At 39.3% G+C, this 22,729-nt stretch overlaps 1 protein-coding gene across 4 annotated transcripts in view; it reads left to right on the top strand.

Annotated features, from left to right (window-relative positions):
* Window positions 1-22,729, top strand: part of LOC139131480 (E3 ubiquitin-protein ligase HERC2-like) — a 74,430-nt gene that overhangs the window by 28,266 nt on the left and 23,435 nt on the right. For 3 of the 4 annotated variants that reach the window (XM_070697538.1, XM_070697540.1, XM_070697537.1), the window contains exons 26-48: window positions 1,017-1,190; window positions 2,440-2,576; window positions 3,065-3,390; window positions 3,786-3,961; window positions 4,654-4,846; window positions 5,327-5,509; window positions 6,299-6,480; window positions 6,845-6,995; window positions 7,720-7,931; window positions 8,585-8,809; window positions 9,337-9,505; window positions 10,267-10,514; window positions 11,150-11,480; window positions 11,933-12,108; window positions 12,827-12,988; window positions 14,383-14,608; window positions 16,235-16,343; window positions 18,618-18,754; window positions 19,327-19,514; window positions 20,164-20,361; window positions 20,975-21,262; window positions 21,699-21,780; window positions 22,294-22,437. In XM_070697538.1, coding sequence (XP_070553639.1) covers window positions 1,017-1,190; window positions 2,440-2,576; window positions 3,065-3,390; window positions 3,786-3,961; window positions 4,654-4,846; window positions 5,327-5,509; window positions 6,299-6,480; window positions 6,845-6,995; window positions 7,720-7,931; window positions 8,585-8,809; window positions 9,337-9,505; window positions 10,267-10,514; window positions 11,150-11,480; window positions 11,933-12,108; window positions 12,827-12,988; window positions 14,383-14,608; window positions 16,235-16,343; window positions 18,618-18,754; window positions 19,327-19,514; window positions 20,164-20,361; window positions 20,975-21,262; window positions 21,699-21,780; window positions 22,294-22,437 — 4,417 coding nt within the window. The remainder of the gene's footprint in view (window positions 1-1,016; window positions 1,191-2,439; window positions 2,577-3,064; window positions 3,391-3,785; window positions 3,962-4,653; window positions 4,847-5,326; window positions 5,510-6,298; window positions 6,481-6,844; window positions 6,996-7,719; window positions 7,932-8,584; window positions 8,810-9,336; window positions 9,506-10,266; window positions 10,515-11,149; window positions 11,481-11,932; window positions 12,109-12,826; window positions 12,989-14,382; window positions 14,609-16,234; window positions 16,344-18,617; window positions 18,755-19,326; window positions 19,515-20,163; window positions 20,362-20,974; window positions 21,263-21,698; window positions 21,781-22,293; window positions 22,438-22,729) is intronic. The other variant, XM_070697539.1, reaches the window with a different exon arrangement.

Raw genomic sequence — 22,729 nt, 5'->3', positions numbered from 1 at the left:
TTTTTTCAAAATGTCATGTGACCTCGATGACCTTTGACCTTGATTATACATATATATGCATATTTCAGTAACCACAAGTTCTATACCCTGCAATTTTGATAGGATATTAGACCTTAAGATGTCACATCTTGTACCTCATTTATAATGCGCATATGTATTTCTTGGCTGGCCAATACTGCTAGAGGTCTGATCTTTTTTCCCGATTTAGAACCATAACTTAGACATGCCTCATGTGTTTCAAATTGGGAACAACGACATAGACCTATGTGCCCATAGATCTCAACATATACACTCCAGTGATACTTCTTAATGACCACATTTTCCTGCCCCATCAAGACTAATACTCCTATTACAAGTGGGGACTATGTCATTGTAAATGACTTGTTGAGTTAATGGTTGTATCACAGTATTCGATATATCTAATTCTGTATTTTTTCCATTTTATATTCTGAATAATTACATTAAACATATTTCACTGTCTCCAGTACATTTCATTTAAGTATTTTCACTTCATGTACTTTATCCCTTTCACACATGTTCAAATATCTGACCAGAGAACAAACACTAAATAGTCCAGGATGGGAGCTACAGTGTCATTGAGGCTATTTTTAAAGTTATCTGCCCAGATGCCTGGTGATTACTTTACACAAGTTTCAAGCTACTTTAATTTTTATGACTTTGCTAGAGAAAGGTTGATGATGTCAACATGATGCAGAAAATTGTGTGAAGTTTGTCATCTAGACTGTTATTGACAAAAATCAAAAACACCCAAGATAATGTACAGTTTTTCTTTGTCATATGTAACTCACCAGATTTCGAGACTCCCATCATCCACGAAAACAGAGAAATTTTCATCAGCACCCTGAATTGTGTGTTTGATATGGGCAGCTTTTGACTGCAAAGAGAACATTTTCTTTTTGCTTGATTACCATACAGGATGAGAGCATACTGGGTGACAGCTAGCTGTTAGGAGTGATCAATTCACTTCAATTTTATTTTCCATTTCCTTTGCACAGGATTCATGGAAGTCAGTACTGAGTGCAATCACCAGTGCCAGAAAATTCAAATGGCTGAGACAACGCATGACTGGGGCATCTACTGAGATGGCCCTGATGCAGAAGATTGTTGAATTTGTCATCCAGACCGATCCTTTCAATGTGGAGAGTCTAAGAAAAGCACTGCACACTCAGGTAATGTGCCGATAAATGGTGACTTGTTGTATTGATGTTGAAAGGTCATACAAAGTACAGTACAGTGTTCTCCCTGAATAAGGTAACAGGGGCGTGGCGCCCTCTTGTAAATTCCGAGCGCCCCCTCGCCAGAAATGAAAAATATTTATTTTTTTTGAAAAATAAAACAATAAAATGTAAGGGAAAAAAAGTTGACAGTGATTTACAAGCAAAATGGAAGCATGATCGTCGATCCTGCAGGCTGCAAACGTAATTCTCATCGATCTTGCAAATCTTGCGAGTTTGCGATGTCATCCGAGATCATAAGCCCATGTGCAACTCATCGATGGCAGCCATATTTGCATGGCTCAGGCCGTAACGTATCGTTAGCCATGGTCCCTATGGCATTAGGTAACCGACTTAGCTGAGTAAACATGCCAAGGAGCTTAAGCCGAACCAAGGACAGCAGAGTACACTGAAGTTTTTATAGGAGGTTAGAATTTCGCTTGTGTATTCCTTCCCAAAGCAAAACGACCTATTTTTAGGCTCGGCCAGAGGATGAGAACACGTGAGTGCTATGGTAATAATTTTGACATCGATGAATAAATGTATGTCTGTCGCTATGTTTTCGTTTTCAAAAAATGTAATCTTCATTGAAATCAGTGAACTGGAATAAAAGTTGTTGAACACTGTCTCAGATTTCTTTTCCTTTGAGTTTTTTATACGAAAAAAATCTGAAAAAAATACTCCCCAAGTGCCACCAAATAACACCATTTTAATCTCTGTTTTTCAAAAGCTCCAACGGCAGGAGGGGGGACACCCCCCTCCTGACCTCCCCCCGCGACCACTTCACACCACGTCTTCGCCCTCTTGTAAAAAAATCCTGGGGAGAACACTGACAGTATGTGTGACTTTACTGACTGTATCATAAAGCAGGTGTAGAGAAAGAGTCACACTTAATTTCAAGATGTTATTTTCAGAGTGGGCTACCCTGCAGATATTAAAGAAGTGAAATAAATGAAAAAAATTAGATGGTATGACATTTCTGTCATCATACATAGTTCTGAATGTCCCTTGTTAGGCATGTGAATTACATGAAACAATGAAACGTGGACCATTGTAAATTGTTTTGAAAGGAACCAAAATTAGAACAATCATTTTGTGCAAATGATCATGGCAATTCGCTGATTGCAAAAGATGTTGTGTTATGTGTGGTACCACATACCAACACTTAGTTGTGTCTCTTCAATCTTGCATTTCTACACACCAGGTTGAAAGAGCCCAGATCAGACAGAAAGGAGTTGAAGCAATGCTTGGACTGGTAGAGAAGGATTTCTTGATTCCCTCAGTCAGATACAACATTCTGTGTGGCTGGCAGGGACTGCTACCTTTGACAAAGTCATTCAGGTGAGAATCTGATAAGAAAAAATGACTGAAAATTTTACAACGAAAGATGTAAATACATTATCTGATGTTACTTATAAATCATGTTGATTGTATGCTTCAAATGTATCAGGACAAAAAGAACGAATACAGTCACCATGGTTTGTACATTGTAATCTGTCTGTCATGGTGATAATCATATCTAAGATATTAGACACAAGACAGGACACTTTGTAAGACGACCATTGAGCATTTACGACAGTAAGTGGCTGTTTGGTTCATAAACATCTTATGTAGTATTTGCTATTCCAGTCTTTGAGAATCTGCTTGGAGCAAGCATTACCTAGAGCCACTTTGATGCATTTTGAATTAAAGTATTCAATGTACATTTGTCAATAGGTAAGATGTTCCTGTATCTTATTTTCAAATTAAAAATTATTATAATTATCTTCTAGAATTTGAAATGTTTTAACTAAAGTCTAGCCTGATGATGTTGCAATGCTATATTTCAGTGAACCACTTCCTCACTGTCTGGAACACATCTCACTCATTCCCACCTACAACCGCATGATCATGGAAATCACCTTTGCCAAGCTCTACACCTGGGCCATCAACACTCTCAGAGAAGCGGTGCTCAACGCCGACTACCTCTTCAAGACGTCCGGCATCAACCCAAGCAGGGCTTTCAACAACGGTAACAGCCTGGGCACTCTGCCTCAAGCCAGGTTCTTGCTGGCTATGTTGACCATGCTGACGTCTGAACACCAGGCTAACAGCCTGAGTCTGCTCTTGAATTCTGGTGTGTTGGGCCTGACTCAGACAGTACTAAGACTAGCAGGTATGCATTATACCATCTCTTATCATGTCATTGTGGTGAAGGTGACACATGATCTTATTTTACTATGCTAAAAATGTCTGACAAAATATTTGTGTCCATCTAGTGACTGACCTACCATGATATGATGTGAAAAGAATCACTTTGCCAGCTTTGCAACATCAATGTTAAAAGTGCTATTTTTACCCAGATATTATATAAATATTATTGCAAGGTAGTGCAGTATCAAAAAATAGCTCTTCTTGGTCGTCCATCACCATAGCATGTCAACATTTAGACAAACTGTAAATAACTAGCAATCAATATTTACATTGAGTCCAGAGGTAATTGACAGGTTTCAACAGCTTTGTCTTATCTATTGTTATCTGAGCCTCTTTCATCACTCACTTTCTGTGCAGGCCCTAACCCTGAATACCGTGAAGAAGATGAAGAACCGCACGTGGCCGCCGTGGTGGAAGAGACCAAATCGCAGCCTCAGCCAGCACCCCTGCCAACCAGTGGGCCAGACCTGGCTGCGATGATGAAGATAGGTACCAGGGTGGTCAGAGGACAGGACTGGAAGTGGGGTGATCAGGTAGGCGCTGTACAGGGAGTTAGAAATATTTCAGAAAAATACTGTGAAATCTGTTACTATTTAAGGTAGAACGCACCTCGGGGACAGACGTTCGGACTCTCAAACTTTTACAGTTCTCTTCTGATATACCACATGTGGGGGTTCATTTTAAAGCTCTTGGTGAAAGAAAACTTTTCACCGGTTTAGTTTTTTGAAATTCGAAAATTTTTATTTTTCGCCATAGAGTTAACACAGGGATGGCGGCCATTTTGAATTTCTAATATCGGTAAATCTTGGGTTATTTGTTTCTCTAGCACCAAAATTTGCATGGTGACCCCCCATTTTTATTCTTGATTTTGAAAGAGAATGATTGAAAGATTCCTTGAGGAAAGTTAGAGCAAAAGTTTAAGTCTTTCACTTTCGAGGTGCATATTACCTTAATGTGAGTAACAATGTAGAAGTTTTGTCTGTAATTGAGTTCCCTGGTCGAGATACCAGAAAAATTGAGAATTTCTCTGCTATCACTTGTCTCTGCGGTAGACACCACCTCCATCTATGTTAACATGTTCTAGAACATGCTCACACCTTGACCAGGCTTTCAAAAAGTCTGTCAACAGTTATCTGAACTTTAAACAGAATAAAAGTTACAGAAACTCTTGAGTGCAATGAAGATGGAATCTTACCTCCTCTTACATTTCATTTTCTGGTTCTAGGATGGTCCTCCACCAAGTGAAGGCAGGGTGATCGGTGAGCTGGGTGAAGACGGCTGGATCCGTGTACAGTGGGATACCGGCAGCACAAACTCCTACAGAATGGGGAAAGAAGGGAAGTATGACTTGAAGTTAGCCGGTCCACCACCAATGCTGAACACTGAAGAAGATGACAAAGAAATAGATATTGATCCAGGTAATACACTGAAGTTCCATTTGACTGCTGTCACTCCAGCTCTCTGGATGTAAATACTGAAGATTACCAAGTTTAACTACATACAAAATTGGTAGCACTGTCTCTTTAGTGTTTTGATTAGGTTTCAAAATATAGGTAAGTGATTGTTGTTGACCCCAAATATTATTGCAACAACCAGCCAACCAAGAGGGACCATGGTACAAGGATAGGAGAAATATACCTATATCATGGTGTCTTTGAAAAATATTTTCCTCATACCTGCTTTGGTCAGACCAAACCTTAATTATTTAGGTGTATTCTGATGCATTTCAGATATAGTTACAACAAACTGTAAGGTGATCTGCGACATTGATTCACTATATGTTGTGTTCAAGCTCAAATCTTTACAATGTACGACTTTGTTGACCAATTTTTGCCTACCTGAAAACACATCAATTCTCAGCCATTCCTTGTCTGATAGCTGTCTTGCCTTGTTGACAGCAGTGGTCCACAAGAGAGAGAGTAACCACCCAACAGTGCTGGTCCACTATGCTGGTATACATCTGCTGAGATCCCTGGCAATCTGTACGGGGATACACGCTGAGAACATGCAGAAGGAGGCAGTAAGGACTGTGTGTGGGTTGTTAAGAACTCTGGTTGATGCCGGCTGTAGTACAGATGAGAGTAGGTGTTTTGCCTTTATTGGAACTAACCAGCTCAATGCTTATTTTAGGGTGATCAACAATAGGGAAGCCTTCCCTAAAGCAGGGAAAATCTAGTTACCATGAGTTGTACATATTTGAAAGCTGTACCAAGTCTTTGCATTCAGTGGATTCTAACTGTCAGATGCTGTTCTTTTTTTCGCATCTCGGTGAAGATTAATAATCACAAATACTTTACTGACTTCCTACATTCTCTGCTGCTCAGCCTGCTGGCATGAAGTGCAGCATTGATTAAAACGATGTCGTTCAAAATTTTGATTTGGAGCAAATATGGAAATGTAGACCTAGACAAGGAGAGTAAAGCCGTGACGTCAAAGAATGTTTTCATAGTTGGTGTATGTATTCACTCCAGTAGGCTATTTCAGAGTAGATATATATGAATGGTTAGTTAACCCATTCCTCACCAAACTTTTGGTACAAACCCATAGTTTTCCATGGCAAAGTTGGATGAATGTAATTGATACTTTTGGGACAAGGCTGAATTGTCACCAAATGTACATGGTCTACACAGACAATTTGTCAAGCACCCATTTTAAAGCAGTGGAAAAGGAAGCCGTCAGACATAATGTGCTTGAAAAGTCACAGAAAGGTATTATAAGTGTGAATAGCGTTGCTAGAAATCCATCTAGGGTATTGAATGTTTTAGCCAAAGAAATGAGGACCTTGAAGACTGGGATCTGGTTATAGACTTGGCTTCCATGCTAAGTGATTTGTTTCACAAACAGCTTTGCTATTATTTCTGTTTTATCAGTTTTACCATCCAGTATTGCATACCAACAGTACTGTGAGTGGGCCACACTTGGTTTCACCAGAAGCATAGCGACATCGCCAGCCGTATGCTGTGCGCTGAGTACTCCACAGTGGATAGAACAGCTACTAAGGGTCATTGGAGAACGTAACAATCCCCCTACTGCCCTCGCTCTGCCAAGACAGGTAAGGGTCACAATGGAGGAGACTGAGAAAATGGTACACATTTAAAGATTTGAGTAATTTTGCAAATGCAAAATGTGAGAAAATATAATGTCATCTTTCAGGGTTGTGTACAGTGTATCAGTTACCTTTAAAATTTCTGAAATCTCTGACTCATCTAGGAATTTCTTACATGTAAAGTTTCTGGAAGTCAGCCCTGTTCTAGTTGATGTAACATGGAATATTTTCTTGAGTCAAAGGAAACACACTTTTGTAAGGAAAGCATCAACTTATCTCAGATGTCATACCTGTCTCTTGTAACAAAATATGAAAAACAATAAGGAATGGTGTTAAGATGTGTGAGTGCACACATTATGTGTCTGTACAGGTTTTGGCACTGAGAGTGCTACGTGCAGTGTTACCATCCTGGGATATCTGTCAACAAGTAACCACCATGAGGCATCTCGTCGATGAACTCTTCAGTCTTCTCGGCAGTGTCATGCTGTCATGTGCACAAGATCCATCATTGCTGTCTTCAGGTGAGTCAAACTATCTTCCCGAGGACAGATTTGCCAAGTTCACATAGGCTTTGCAGATGGGTTTCATTTTGTGTATTGTGTAAACTACTGTATGTCCATCTATAATAAGAAGCACCACCTCTGTTTGTTGAAATGCAAACAAAAATATATTTTTCAAATTCTAAGAGACAGTCATTCTTTCATGTATCATCAGGTAATTTCTTGCCCAAAGAATATGTCAGTTAGTTACGATACAATAGTAGATATTTTGATATTTTTTATATGTTTTACAAACTTTTACAATCTGATGTATCAATACAAGAAGAACAGAGGCAAAGGAACTACTCATCCATTATTTATTATGAGTAAACACATGCAAACCGTATTAAGTGGGCTTACAATGTAGGTACATGTTGCCTTATATCTGGTTTTAAAGGTATACAGTCAGCTGTAATCTAAATATGCCCATATATGGTCAAAGGCACGTTCGTTAGTATTCAAAATGCCCATGTGAGGGCGCTGTTTTTAAAAAGCGGCCACCTGCTTAAAATCTTTGATTGGTTAGATTTTCTCTTTCCATGGTAACTTTGGCAAAATTGGAACAGGTGACAGTATACCTTTAACTCTAAACATGAAAGTCATGTAGACATTACCAGAAAGTCGTACTGCAAATTTTGGGACTGTACCCTAATGTGCCATTGCCAATGATACCAGGATTACCAATCATATGATATGCATGATGCAGGTGACAGTGCCAAGAAGAAGAAGCATCCGAGGGCGCAGGTCTCCCTGACTGCCTCATTCAGCAGTACAGTTGCTGAAGAACTGGTGTCTCTGATGAGAAAGCTGCATTCTCTAGATTCGTGGAGTGAGCTCATCAATGACTATGTGTCCATCAGGTTGAACCTCATCAATGACATGGTGGCTGAGAGACCTAGTGGTGTTGTCAGTGATGAGGTACAGTGTAAACAGCTATCTTTTCAAACCACTGTTTGTGAATGTGTGTGAGTGTGTGTGTCTGTGTGAGTCAGTGTGTGTGTGGTATTGTCCATTTTAAGAGAACAGCTATAACTTTTTAAATATTATTGCCATTATTGTTGTTTTATTATATCAGTACTTTAACTCAATATTGTTCTCCCCAAAATATATTCAAATACAAAGTGTTGGCCAGGCAAACACCCTACATTGTTAACAAATGGGAAAAATTACATAAGGTGCCATGTATCAACAGCAACATGATGGGGAAACTCTCAAAATGAAAAACCTGTGCATCAAAAATCTGGTTGTGTTTGCTGTTCTTCTCATGATTTTGAATGATTTGAAATATGACGTCAAGCTCTCCTATATAGGATGAGCAGCCGCTTTGCAATTAATTCCAAAAAATGAAGATATATGCACAGATGTCAGCCTAGGTTTAAGCTAGGCAAGACCGATGAAATTCTATTTTCTTTTCGTATACCTGTGTATCATCTGCAGGAATGCTGTGAACAAGGGACACTTTAATATCAACATCCACTTTTTTGGTTGCGTGGGGTAATGAATACTACTGGACAAAGTTTTGCTCTGAACGTAGGACAGATATTGAAAAATATATTATTTTTCAATCACAGCATTCTGTAGATGACGATAGCAGTGCGTTGGCCAACCAAGGAGAAGTGATGGCTGTCTTAGCTGTGATTGGTGGCATTGATAGCAGACCCCGTCTAGGTGGATATGTGCGTCACAAGGAATGGGGTCTGGGTACCGTGGCTAGGATCTCCGGCAATGGCAAGCTGACAGTGCAGTGTGACAGCCAGAGAACCATGAAATTATGCAGACTCAAGAACCTAGTACCGGTGAGTAGGAACTGCCAGTGTCTTTGTAAATGGCTACCTTTTCGTCTCTCTGTCTGTCTCTCCGTATCTTCATTAACATAAAAGCTGTTTCTATAGCTGTTGTGGCGTATTCAATGTTCGGATACTTCGAGCATGAGCCTACAGTAAATAGGTTGATACTTGTTTCACAAAGTTGAATTTAGTGGAAGTCCTTTCTGTACCCATGACATAGCTAGGTGTGAGAAATTCAAGTTCAGAAAAAGTAACTATTGTAAGACATTTCATTTGTAAACACCTATATTCAGACTATTGATGCACGTGGAACATATGACTTTGTCAAACCAAATTATACTTGTTGAAAATAAGTTTGATCTGTGGGCTCTTCAAAAATTAGAATACCTTAAACAAAAATGGTTGAGAATACGAAATTTAAAAGTCAGAGGTAAAGAATGTGTGTGTAATTTAGTATCGTATTTAGTCAAGCAGTCAGATTGTATTTGTATGAACATTATAAGTGGTATCTGACATTTGTATCTTTGCTTTGCCAGGTGCCAGTAATTGGTTTCAGTGTTGAAAAACTGCTGATGTCTGAGAACATCCTTCACACCTGGGTATCCCTGGGAAGTCTGGTTGGTTCGGGATTCAGAGCGCCCAAGATGGAGGCAGCGTCGTTGAGTCGGCCAAGCAGCTCCTCCTCATTTAACACATCTGATGCAGGTAAAATTGTAAACACCTAAGCGAATCCTCTGTAATCTGGACAGAAAATTCCTTTTCAGTGAATTTTCCCAACCAAAATTTGTTTCTACATGGTTGATATTAAATTTGTGATGAATACAAATATTTCATTTGATTTGGGTTTTGGGGGAGAAAGCAACTAAGTATCAGACAAAACTTTTGGTCCAGCAAGACACATACATTTGCAAACACTTCCAATTGGTAAACACAACTGTATTGATAAAGATACAGTGTTTCACTTCACATTCTGATGGTGGGATGTCTGTATACACTGTACAAAGAGACATGAACTATAGATTGACAGTAAACTATATAGTGTAACTTAGTACAAGGAAGATCTCTGATTTACATTCTGCCAATCTTTTTGATCATACCACCGTTTACACCTCAATACCACATATTGGTAGTTTTCATATACAAGTTAGGACCTCTGTAAATGGCAATAAGGGGATGAATAGCCTACATCAATATACAAGCAGTAATCTGCAACTATGGGAACCAGTCCTTTGAATGAGTTCAGTCCCATGTATCTATTGTAGCCCATCACTGATTTTCACTTGGATGGCCATACAAAAACAATTACACCATCAATACTGTACAGTGCTGTTTCTGTGAGAAAACACAGCTGACGTGCATCTTTTACCATATATGGGTGTATGCAAATTCTCTGTAACCAAGCAACCATGAGCTTATGATTACTTCCCTCCCCTGTCACTGACTTACCTGATCTCCCTGTTCTACAGACTTCATCAACTGTAAACTGCTGAGAAAACAGCAGATACGTCTTGGTGTCCTGAAAGCTGCCAGGGTGTTGTTTAGTAGACAGGGCAATCTCCGCCTCTTACTCTCCCTGATGACAACTGTGGACTCACCAACATCAGAAGATGGCAGCGAGACAAGCACGTCACAGATTCTACTGTTGCAGCACCTGATGGTAGCTGCCACCAAACCATCTCCAATCAAGGCAGTGTTTGACAGGGAAGAGTTAGAGGTATGTATCAAAGTCTGCGCAGGCTGTTTACCCTTCCACCAACATGGTTTGTCCCAAACCAATTACTATCAATGGTGAGTGTGGACCTGTTTACAGGGAATCAAGGGTGAACGGGTTTATGCATCTCTGTCACTCGGCAAGAAGAGGAACAATATGATGCGTGCTATACAAGTTAGAGCAAGACACACCCACCTTTCACAAGCAGATGATCTGTGTATTCCTTTGTATAAGTTGTGCTCTCAAGTTGGCAACTTTATCAGAAAGCTGTGGAGAGTCACAGTGTTCTGCCAGTGACACTGCTTTTCAGTGTGCCATTTTAACACATTTTTGACAATATTTGAAAGATATTGATCATTGTACATAATCAGCACTATCGAGTAAATAGTGTTACTAATCTGTGGAGGTGCAGAAGTATAATTGCGGTGTTGCAAGTTTGTTTTATGAGCAGGTAACTGTTTCAAATTGAAAAGAAAAATGAGTCATTTGATTTAGAATAATTGGTCATTGCAATTGTAAATAAGGTTGACTCCTTGTTCCAAAACAAGTCTTGGTTTAGCAAGGCTTGTCTATTTCATGTTAAAGTTGCATGAAACTCTTTGGAAAAGTGATAAATTTGTCTTTCATCTTGCCAACAGGCTGCTGCACTGGCAGTGTGCCAGTACCTCGCTGCTGAAGCCAGCCAGCCAGCCAGTGATGACACGCCAACTTCTACAGAGACACCATCATCCACACCCCTGAGTACGTCCACCACATCGACTGGTGCTGCTGCTGCCGTAGCAACCACCACTCCTAGCACCATAACCATCAACAACAACGCCACCAACAGTGAGAGAAACAGCCATGTCAAGAGTATCTATAAACACAGGAAGAGAAAGCCCTCTCCAGCCCGGCCTTCACCACTGATGCAACAGTTGATGGAAATGGGTTTCCCAAGGAAAAATGTGGAATTTGCTATAAAAGCACACAGTAAGCATTGGTGTACTTCTGGTATTAAAAAGACCAGTTTACGTATATACTTTGCTGTAGTGTAGATTCAAAGAAGAATTGACAAATGTATCCTTGGTTCTTAAGTGAATAGTTAATCTACTTTATCCCTGATCAGATTTAGTTTGAAGAAATGCCAATATCAGGTGCAGAGCAAACTATCTACCACAAGTTCCACAGATGCAATCAGTCTAGTGGTCACCCATACTCTGATTGTGTTTAGTGACTTTTGAAAGAACAAAACTACTCATAATATTGCATAGTGATACAAACTTAAATTTGTGAACATTTTTGAGATGTTATGGATAGAAAACTTGACTTTTCAGCAAACTTCGACTTGGTAACATAAAAGGTTTTATAAAAAATGTTCATTGTGTATGTATTCAAGTGCATTTACAAATTCAACAGTGTTTGTAATACGTGTTTGTTTTCAGGTGGTTCAGGTGACACACCATCAGCTGAGGTTCTGGTGAGTTGGTTACTGGAGCATCCAGACCTCCAAGTTCCTGACTTGAAATCGGACTCTGAAAGCATTTCGTCCTGTGATGACCTGTCTGACACCGACTCAGTCTTGGATGAATTTGAAGATCTAGAGAGCGCTCTTGACCAGGTAAGAGGCTCAGCTTTGAGACTCAACTCATAGGTATTACCCTTCAGTGATGGTCAACTTGCATCTTCTCAAGTCGTATTGATGGTGTATAACACCAAATGGGTCAATTGTACTCAGGAGTTGTTCAATGAATCTTGCGACAAAACCACCACTTTGTAACTTCTGATCTACTCAAAGCATGATGTATTAGTATTCATTTATGCAAGGTGTATGCAGTGAGCATTGTTCAAGTATGCAAAATTTAGAGATTTAGTCATCAATGGAACACATTCATGTACTTTTGATCATGTCTTTTAGTGTTGTGTGGCTAGCCTTTTAAATTGTGCAGTTTTGTATTCACTGAACCTGTGGCTGTTGTAGCAATGTACGTAGGCCATTGAGTCAACAAGGCACTATTTCCATATACATGTACTAACAATATTACTTCACTGACAATGTTAGTTTCTGTCACTGTAAGATATATCAAGATATTGTGTACATTGTGGCAAGAAAACCAAATATATATGACAGAGTTTTGATTTTGTTTACCCTGAAATATCAAATAGTTTGTCATTACGTTTGTTAAAGACCAGTCCCTCTACAGGAGAATGACCAACTTGCAATGTCTGTATCATCCAGTCAAATATCCCTATTGCAGGTTGGTTTGTGTTACTCTAGGCTAGTAACCAGCAAATGATATACACACTCACATCTGCAAATGTTTCTTTCTTTCCTGCAGGCAGCAGAGGAGATCTGTCCGGTGTACAAAAAACGCGGGGATCTGTCAAACAACGACGACTATGCCACGTATGTGAGAGACAACATCCAGGTGGGCATGATGGTCAGATGCTGCCGTACCTATGAAGAGGTGCAAGAAGGTGACATCGGCAGAGTTGTCAAGGTAGTTAACAGTGGTCTAAAACTTTGGTAACATCCATGATTTCACCTGCTAGATTTGCCTGCTGCTCCTTTAGTGTAACACAAAGTAAAGCACAAAGAACCCTGTGTAAAAACCCTGAAAAACCCTCCCTGACAAACCCTCCGTGTACCTGTATATCACAGTCAAGTACCCCATAGCTTCATGGGATACCCTGTTATACCCTCTGTATCTCCCCATTCCCACCCATTCTCTGTTGCATCATTAAAATACCTGTAGCTCCTGCACCCACCACACATCAACCCTTGTCAACCCGTTGCCTCTGTAATAGCCACACTCCAACCCTTGTTGACCCATGGCTCCTGAAGTAGCCACACAACAACCCTTGTTAACCCATTGCTCCTGTAATAGCCACACACCAACCCTTGTTAACCCATTGCTCCTGCATCCACCACTCACCAACCCTTGTTAACCCCTTGCTCCGGTAATGGCAACACGCCAACCCTTGTTGACCCATTGCTCCTGTAATAGTCACACACAAACCCTTGTTGACCCATTGCTCCATAGCCACACTCCAACCCTTGTTAACCTATTGCTCCTATAATAACCACACACCAACCCCTGTTAACCCATTGTTCCTGTAATAACCATACAACAACCCTTGTCAACCCATTGCTCCTGTAGTTGCCTCATAGCACATAGTAAGGCTCCCAAAGTAACCATAACTTCCTGCAACTCCTTCATGTAACCCAAAGGCCGCTTCACACCTGTAGCGCCATCAAATAACACTTGTTTTTTCCCCATTGAATATTCTCATAGCTTCGTGGGAGGGTTCAGGAGGTAAATGCTTTATTTCGATATCCAGCTTTTTTTTGTGTTGAGACATTTTGAGTTCATTTCAGCTCCCGTTAGCTCAAACACATGTGAGACTCTGATTTCAGTTTGTTTATTAAATATTTAAAAAATCGGTATTGGTAACGATCATGCTGGCAACAAAGCAAATATCATTTTACGTAAGATTTGTGTTGATATCGGCGACATTTCAACCTAGAGCCGTGTATTCTCATCAACTATTATCCGAAAAAGTACCAAAAAGCTTTTGGTTTAGAAAACCCGTCACTAACTTATGAAGATGATTACAGTACAATACTTTTCCATGACTATTCATTCTGCGTTGTGATAACAAAATGGCCAGTGTTTTCCTTTTATCCAAAGGGGATTTCAATACACAGTATTCTATAGATTTTACTTCTTTTATGATAGTCCTATGACCCCCATTTCCCAGTGCAGTGATCCAACTTCACCATTTAAAGCAATATGACAGGACCAAACCATCTTTGTGTAAGGGTTAAAGTACCCAGTTTAATTCATCACAACTTTAAATGTACCATCATTGAAACCTCTTGAATTGCTTTCAGTTGGACCGAGATGGCTTGCACGATCTCAACGTCCAAGCTGACTGGCAGCGCAAAGGCGGGACGTACTGGGTGCGGTACATCCACGTTGAGTTGCACGGCCACACCACACCGGCTGCAAGCGGCACCAACATCAAGGTCGGAGACAGGGTGCGAGTCAAGCAGAACATCACGTCACCCAAGTACAAGTGGGGTTCGGCCACCCACCAGAGCATTGGAACTGTCACGGGTATGTGCAGTAAAGTTCACTTTCAGTCTGTGTGACAGGAACATGCAATTCCTTGCAATTATTTTTCTTCAACTTCATCCATTTCATGTATATTGGCAATTTCAATACAAGTAAATCATCAGACAGATTCTGAAAGTGTCAAACCATGGTGCTAAAGATGCCAGCAGTAGCAGTGCACACCAATGTGAACTGTCACACACTGTCTTTACACAGCTTGTCCGTTTGACATTGCAAATAGCTCTGTATCTTTGAAATCACTGATGATAATTGCCAATTTGCTGTTGGTCAGAGGCTAGAATGATCTTTGAACTGAAACACAAAAGCCTGAGGTGCAAAAACATGACTGTGTGATTGGATAATTGAAGAAGATAGACATAGCTCAAGAATTCTCTGCACCTTGAGAGGCCACAGTTTTATGTGTAACCAACATACAACCCAGTTTGCTAAAGAGTCCGCTGTCTGATGTTTGGACACAAAAATAATTGAGTCTCTTTCAGGCAATTTATGGTCATTCACCTTGCATACCTAACTGGTTCAGCTATGTCTCAAGTCCGTTCATAAATTGTTATCTGACATGGTCCGTGCTATAACCTTTCATATTTAATATTTTAAAAAAGACACACATATAAACAGAATTTCTTTCGATCTAAATTATGAAAAACAAAAGAATGATTGAATGATATGGTTAACATAGAAAAAAATATTTTGCCTCATGTTATATTATTTCCTGAAATTTATCTTTTTATTATTAAGGGAAAAATGTGGGAATGCATATTGGATTTTGATGATAAAAAAGAAAAGAAAGAGGATGTTGGTGTGAACTTCAACCTTGACTCTAATGATATTGTAACATACTTACTGTGTTGACTTTGAAATTATCACTAACTGTAACATTTCATCTGATATAATATCTTACAAAGTGTTTTCTTTGAACATGTCATGACTGGACCCCCTAGTGTGCCAGCTATGCTAACATCTAGAATCTGACCAACAAAAGTATAATGTTGAATTGCATATTAATAATGGAAAGGAATAAGAAACAACAGGCAACATGCAAAAACTGTTTCCTGAATTTGTGATTGAGTGGCAATACACTGGTGTATAGGGTTAAGATGGTGTGTGCCTTGAAATTAAAAACTTTTGCGCAAACTTTCCGCAGGGAAAGGTGATCAAAAATTTCATTACTCTTTGAAGCTCAAGTGGTAAGACGAAAACTGTATTGTGAAAGTTTGAGAGTCCAAGTATCTGTTCCCATGGCGTATACTACCGTGTAAATCGAAAAATATTGATTTTGAAGGTCTTGCAGACTACTGTCTTCTATATGAGTTTGTGAGAGAGAAATGAGGGGGAAATATCTGAATGGCATTTTTTTGCAACTGAGAAGTACTGAGAGGGTAGGGCACTGCTTTGGATGGATGGATTAGGGCCAAACAAAATACTTTGCTTTTGTACATCATAATTAAATGCTGTGGCAGACACTCAATCAGAAATCACAAACAGGAAACTTTCCATCAGAGATTACTTAACATACCATCATTAACAGTGAAAAAAAAGACAGGCATCTGATCCACTTGTAATTGACATTGTCTGCACTGGTGCATGCGTCTATTTCTATTCACATTACAGCCATCAGTGCTAACGGACGAGACATAACTGTGGACTTCCCACAACAGTCCCATTGGATTGGCTTTGTTTCCGAGATGGAGCTGGTGCCTAGCAACCATCCCGGCGTCACGTAAGTGTCCTCCTACCCTTTCCCACCTTATAGCCGATTGATTGTGGTTTTCTTGTCTGTTCCTTTTTTTCTTTCTTTCTTCCTACGTTTTACGTTGGGCTCCGGATGTAGCTGTGAAAGCGAGCAGCAATAGGTTTAGAGCCACAGTGCTGGACAAGACTCCGCACACAGAGTCGGAACCCAGCAAGCCTGACTGTGCTCATTCTGACCGATTGTAAGTTCTCTTTTGTACCTATCTTCTCTGACTTCAGCACCCATTATAAAGGTTAACTGCATGCATTTTCTTTGGAAATAATAATGAAATAAAACCTAAGACAGGAAAAAACTTCTCTTAACAGTAATTTGGCTAAATTTTGCCTCTTTTTGTTTTTGTTCGAAGCATCAGAGTTTTGTTGTCAAACTTGCTAAAGCATGATCTTAGAGTTTATCCACCCATTTGCGACAACTAAAACAATTCCCTGAAAATTGTACTGCAGTTAAGATAAAATTCACATGCACTCATATGCCTTTGTACGGATTTGTGTTATCTATAACCGAAATTCCTAGCTTTTAAAACAAGCTTTTGGAGCCAAAATACCAGTACAGAAGTTTCCAGACAAAGTTTATGGACAAACTGCCAAAACTTAGTCCTCACTTCAGTTTTGGCAAACCATACCTATGAACTAGTAAAAAACCAGCCATTTCTGAATAAATCTTTTAAGTTTCCACTTTCACACGTCTCTCCTAATCATGCATTTGTGTACCATTAAAAATCAAATTCCGTTTGTGATATAAAAAGATTTAGTTTTCTTTTAAAATTGAACTAAAACTTTCAATATCAAATACTTTCGGTCAGTATTAAGCATGTCAGGCTTGCTGCTTGCGTCTTGTGCCTGTGTTGTTAGTGTATACCTGTGGCTGTAAAAATTCCTCTTACTCTTTTCAATGAATGCCTTGTATTCCATCTCAAATATGTCAGCATGAATTTAACTTCTTAACAGCATTGTTTACTTGTTTCTTGTTCGAATATATGCACTTTCACTAAGCATCTTAAGAATGTCTCTCGGTCCGCTTTCAAATCTCTGTGTACTTGTACCTTCTGTCAGTGTTTTTCTTTCCCTCCTATTCTGCTGTTGGGTCAGAGATGAAAAACGTGACGAAGAACTGCCCAAGTGCATAGTATGTATATATGAGGCTGCGGGGAATGGACACAAACTTCACTAGAATAGAATGGTTATGCAAAATAAACATTTGTATAGCATTATAGAATAGAATGGTTATGCAAAATAAACATTTGTATAGCATTATAGCATGTATTTGCTATACACCGTGAAGAAAACTGTAATACCAGTACCGGTACTTGTCTTAACCATCCCCTTTGAGTCCAACATACTCAACATTGAAAACTCAGCACTTGATAAATTGTGCACCCCTGGCAGTATCCTCAAATTTCAGTTACAAATTGATATTTCATTGTTAAAAAGTAGGTTAATCAACACAGATCAGCGGTAATAGTGATACTTATCACGTACTTGTTAGAGTGAAAATCTGTTTATTGTAACATTTTTTGCAAGATCTTTACCATCAAACATGCACTAGATTACTATTGCATTTTCCCTGCAGTAAGACCTTTTTGCCTGAAATCTGGTTAATCTGGACGTGTAGCTGATGCAAAGTGTTTTCATGATAAAGTTGTCCTTGAAACGGAGATGACATGTTGAAGAACGATAATCATACAACATTGAGTAAAATGTGTTTTGACATTGGTCATAGACTTTCAGTTTTGGATTTTCCAAAGTTACATCTAGCGATAGGGGTTTCTATTTTGATAGGGTTGCTTTTTAAAGAAATTCTATTCTGCCCTAGTGTATTTCCCCTGTCAGTCAGAACAAGCGTCAAGGAAATGAACCAGCAGACTTCAGTGTTGCTTTTACCTCAAAAACACAGGAAGTATTGTTTATCAGTCGTGCGTAGTATTACATTTATTAGTAACCAGACTACTGCAACTTATCTCATAACACTATTTTTTTTGCATGCTAAGTTGACAATTTTTTAGTTATTGATACAATTGTCATCTATTTGTGATCCAGAATTTGTAATATGTTGTGTTCCCTGTACTCCTATGCTTCCATGTCACAGCTACAGTGGAGCTATACTGGTATCCAATGGTAAAATAGGAAAAAAAGGGACATCTTTGGTTTCAAAATTCCCATGCAATATGTTTGTGTTAGTATCATAGGATGCCTCGGCTTATTACAGTTTTTTTCCCTCTCCACTTTTCCTGAAACAAATCAGTTGTGACGGATGCAAGATGTACCCCATCAGTGGACCTAGGTACAAGTGTAAAAGCTGCGATGATTTTGATTTCTGCGAGAACTGCTTCCGCACCAAGAAAACTCACAAACACCCTTTCAATCGCATCTCAGAGCCAGGTGAGTGCTGGCATCGCTAATATGGACGTCTTCAGCAGCATCCACAGTATCCTAGATGGCTCTTATCCCCTTTGTTGATTTACCTAAGAAGTACTAGGCTTTTTCATCCATTCTGTATAAAAATCATATCGCTTTAGTGTACCAGTCAAAGTAAATACAGAGAAACCAGTCCAGAATCAAACTGGTTAATTTGGAACTCCCCAAATTCCTAACTTGTGTCAGTGCATGAAGGTCGCATTGTGGAAATTGTAATTTTGACAGGGGTGCAAATAAACGTAATATTGTTATAGTAGCTGTAAAGTACTCCACAGGATAATATTGAATTGTATTGTTATTTGGTGCAGTCTTAATATTCTATAATCATGTACTTGCATACTTGCTTAAATGTAATTAGATTTTTTCCTGCCTTAAGAAGCACAAAGATATCCATTGTTACCTTTCATTCTGATGAAATATTTTGTTCATAATAAATCATTGAATTCAAAAGAGATTGTTGACAACTTCAAAGAAATTGTCCAGCCCTGTGAGTGTGATGTTTAGTGATAGTCACTCTGTGTGTGTTGTATTGTTAGGTGCCAATCCGGTCGTCGCTGGTAGACCAGGCCGTGGTAAGAAGAGGATAAACCCTGCCGGTGCCCTGATTGAAGAGTGGGGTCGGTGTGTCAAACATCTGTCAGTGTCCAGCAGAGAAAGCCAGGCCTCCAGGTTGATTGATTGCAATCCCGCCACCTATTGGCAATCATCAGGTTCCCAAGGCAAGGTAGGCTGTGACACACACACACAAGAAAAATGCTTTCTGTTCAGAGTATAGTTGACTAGGTTGGAAAATTTTGGAAGCAGTAGATGATGCCATATTCTACCAATCTAATTTTGCAGTGATGGCATCTCTGCTGTATAGAGTAGCAAGGTAATATCACTACTGGACAGAGTGGTACACAAATGCAGCAGATTTCCAAATTCTGCTGAGCCAATTTGGAAATTTCTCAAAATTTCTTTATAATAATTAATCCTGTATCAATACATTATAACATGAAAAACTCCCTCATAGAGTAGCTAGGAAAAAATTTGATGATAAGATACAGCTGTACATTGAGCAATTACTAGATTAGGTCTTCATTGGTACTTTGTTCCTAAATTTACACCATTAGTTGTAAACATTATTGACTTTGCGGCATCACCTTGTAGGCTGGAAAAAAAATGAAAAGTGATATGTAAAATGAAAAATAAAAATGATATATAATTGAAATGATACCTGAAAAAGGTATTTTGCCTCAATGTCCTTAAGAATTCCGAAAAAAGTCCGTGAAAATCCTTAAATTTTAAGGGATTTTGAGTGTATGGATTCTGCTACTTGGTGTAGTGCGTTTACTTGTGTTTACCAATGTAACTGGTTCTGTACGTGCCTGCAGCATTGGATACGCATGGAGATGCAGCCGGACATATTAATCTACCGACTTCGCATGACAGTTGAGCCCACTGACAGCAGCTACCAGCCATCCCTGGTGGTGATATCTGGCAGAGACACAACGTCTGCCATGAAAGAGCTGAACACCGTCAATATCGGAGCCACAGAGTCTGTTGTGACACTGCTACAAGATCAGACAGAGGTAAATTCACACCTGTATGTTATCTGTTCACGTCATCGCCTGTTAATGCCAGTTTTCTTGCCCAGTACCTGTGTAGCAATTGAAGACTGGTTCTGCATTGCCAGACATTGGCTGACTCTACTCTCCAGTACAGCTAGCCCACAGTGATATGAAAATTGTGGTTTGCATAACTTACCATCAGGCTGGTCACTTTGTAATTCAGAAACATTTCTCATCACCTTCTGTGTCATTTGATAATTTGATGTAAATCTTTTTGGAACAACAGATATCTATTCTCATAGGAAATAATTACTCAATGTTGTATGACAAGCAATAAACCACACTGAGTGATGGTATACCGCAAGATTTTGACTTGTTCACAACATATACAGAATGAACTGGTCAAAATCGAGTGGTATACCTGTTACTTGGATGGTTTATTGCTATTGTATTATAAAACAGTATATTGGAATTCTGATGTTAAATGTTAAAAAAGGAGATCGCTTGTGTTACAACTGTGCTATATTGCAAATGTAGCACTGTTATTTTCATGTCTTCACCAATCAGATCAGATCACTGGATTTGTGGCATCAATATACTGGTATGATACAATTCATTATTTTTCATTGTGCAGTACTACCGATATGTTGAGATAGCCATTCGTCAGTGTAAGAGCAGCGGCATAGACTGCAAGGTGCACGGCATCCAGGTCATCGGCAGAATGAAAGCTGACGATGACGACATCGCCGCCAGCTACTCATTCCTGGCCTCCGACAACGAAGAGGATGAAGAACGGAGCAACAATAGGACCACTCAGAGACAGAGGGCCATCGGTATCTCCTCGGCCAATGAAATCCAAACCAAAGTGTACATGTGGGGACTCAATGATAAGGATCAGTTAGGAGGGCCCAAGGGATCCAAGGTAAGAAGAACACATATGAATTTTGTCGGAATTTGTGATCCTGTTTACGCTGTGAAAATATTATTTCCATTGTCGTATAGGCTACATCCATTGTATGGTTTTGGAAGTTGTTAGGGAAATTTAGTGATTTGTACTCAAGCAGAAAAAGGAATGCCATCTCTTTTCAAATGATGGATGAAATTTACACAGTAGAAATTTATTTCTCAGCAACTATGAGCATTTATCATCAGTGGTTCTAATACATCTTTGTCATGTATTCTAGACTGTGCATTCTGTTTTGATACAGTGACTGGATTGACATTCTATACAGTGAAAGTAAAAACTTATTCTATGTAGTTATGCAAGTGTCTTTTAAAAACCTCAGGGACAGAGCCCTGTGTAACGGTACTGATAATAGTTGTGATCTCCTTTTCTCTGATTTTTTGTTTTACTGAAGATTAAGACCCCAGTTTTCAATGATACACTGTCAGCGTTGAAGTGTGTTCAGATTTGTGGAGGATCCAAAAGTCTTTTTATTGGTGAGTAAGGGAAATTGTTTTGCTTCCTAGGTACTTTCTGTATTTACCAACTTGCAAGTTCGAGTTCAGTGAATTGCAACTTTTCATTGTGTTCAGAAATTGTGGACTATCTTATACATACTGATATGATATCCAATTGATAACAACCAATTTCAGAGCTGTTTATCGTCTACATTACATAGCAATACAGCATTCCCTTTCTAGCAGTAACTCATAGGAGTAACATCTTAAAGTTTTTTTGGAGGACGAGCATGATGCTGCTCACAATTTCACCAAAATACACTCCATGGCATGTTATACATCTTAAATAAACCTTAACTGCAGGTATCTTATAGCATTACAGTAAATGAATCACATGCATACAAAACCAACTTATAACAGGGAAGTCGCCATATACTTGTATTGCCATATTTTAAATGTTTAGACATAATAGAAACATGACTTTTGTAGGGCATACTATTTGCCACCGAACAGTGTTTTGTGAATTACCTACCCGGTATTTTCTTTCACCAGTTACACAAGAAGGCAAAGTGTTTGCATGCGGAGAATCTACCAACGGCAGGTTGGGACTTGGTGCTCTGTCAGGCAATGTGTCTGTACCAAGACAGCTGACATCACTATCCCAGTATGTTGTCAAGAAAGTGGCTGTACATTCAGGTAGGTTTAGATTTCAAGCAGAGCTTGACATTTCTATGAATTCTCTTGCTGAATTCACGAACATTGCCATCTTGAGGCAGGCATTTCAGAAATACATTATTGTCTATTAAATTATAGCTTTGTCAATGTCAGTGAATTTTGCGACGTCTGCCCTCAGATTATTACTGATAATAATCTGATTATCTGGCATTGTGGACCAAAATGTTTCCTACATCTACAAGTACACTGGCATTGCTGAAATTATAAGATAATAAGCTATTGTGAAATTACTGCCTGAATCCAACGAGTCAAC

This window comes from Ptychodera flava, chromosome 4 (genome assembly GCF_041260155.1).
Source record: "Ptychodera flava strain L36383 chromosome 4, AS_Pfla_20210202, whole genome shotgun sequence".
NCBI classification, from domain to species: Eukaryota; Metazoa; Hemichordata; class Enteropneusta; family Ptychoderidae; genus Ptychodera; species Ptychodera flava.
This window is presented reverse-complemented; position numbering and strand designations above follow the sequence as displayed.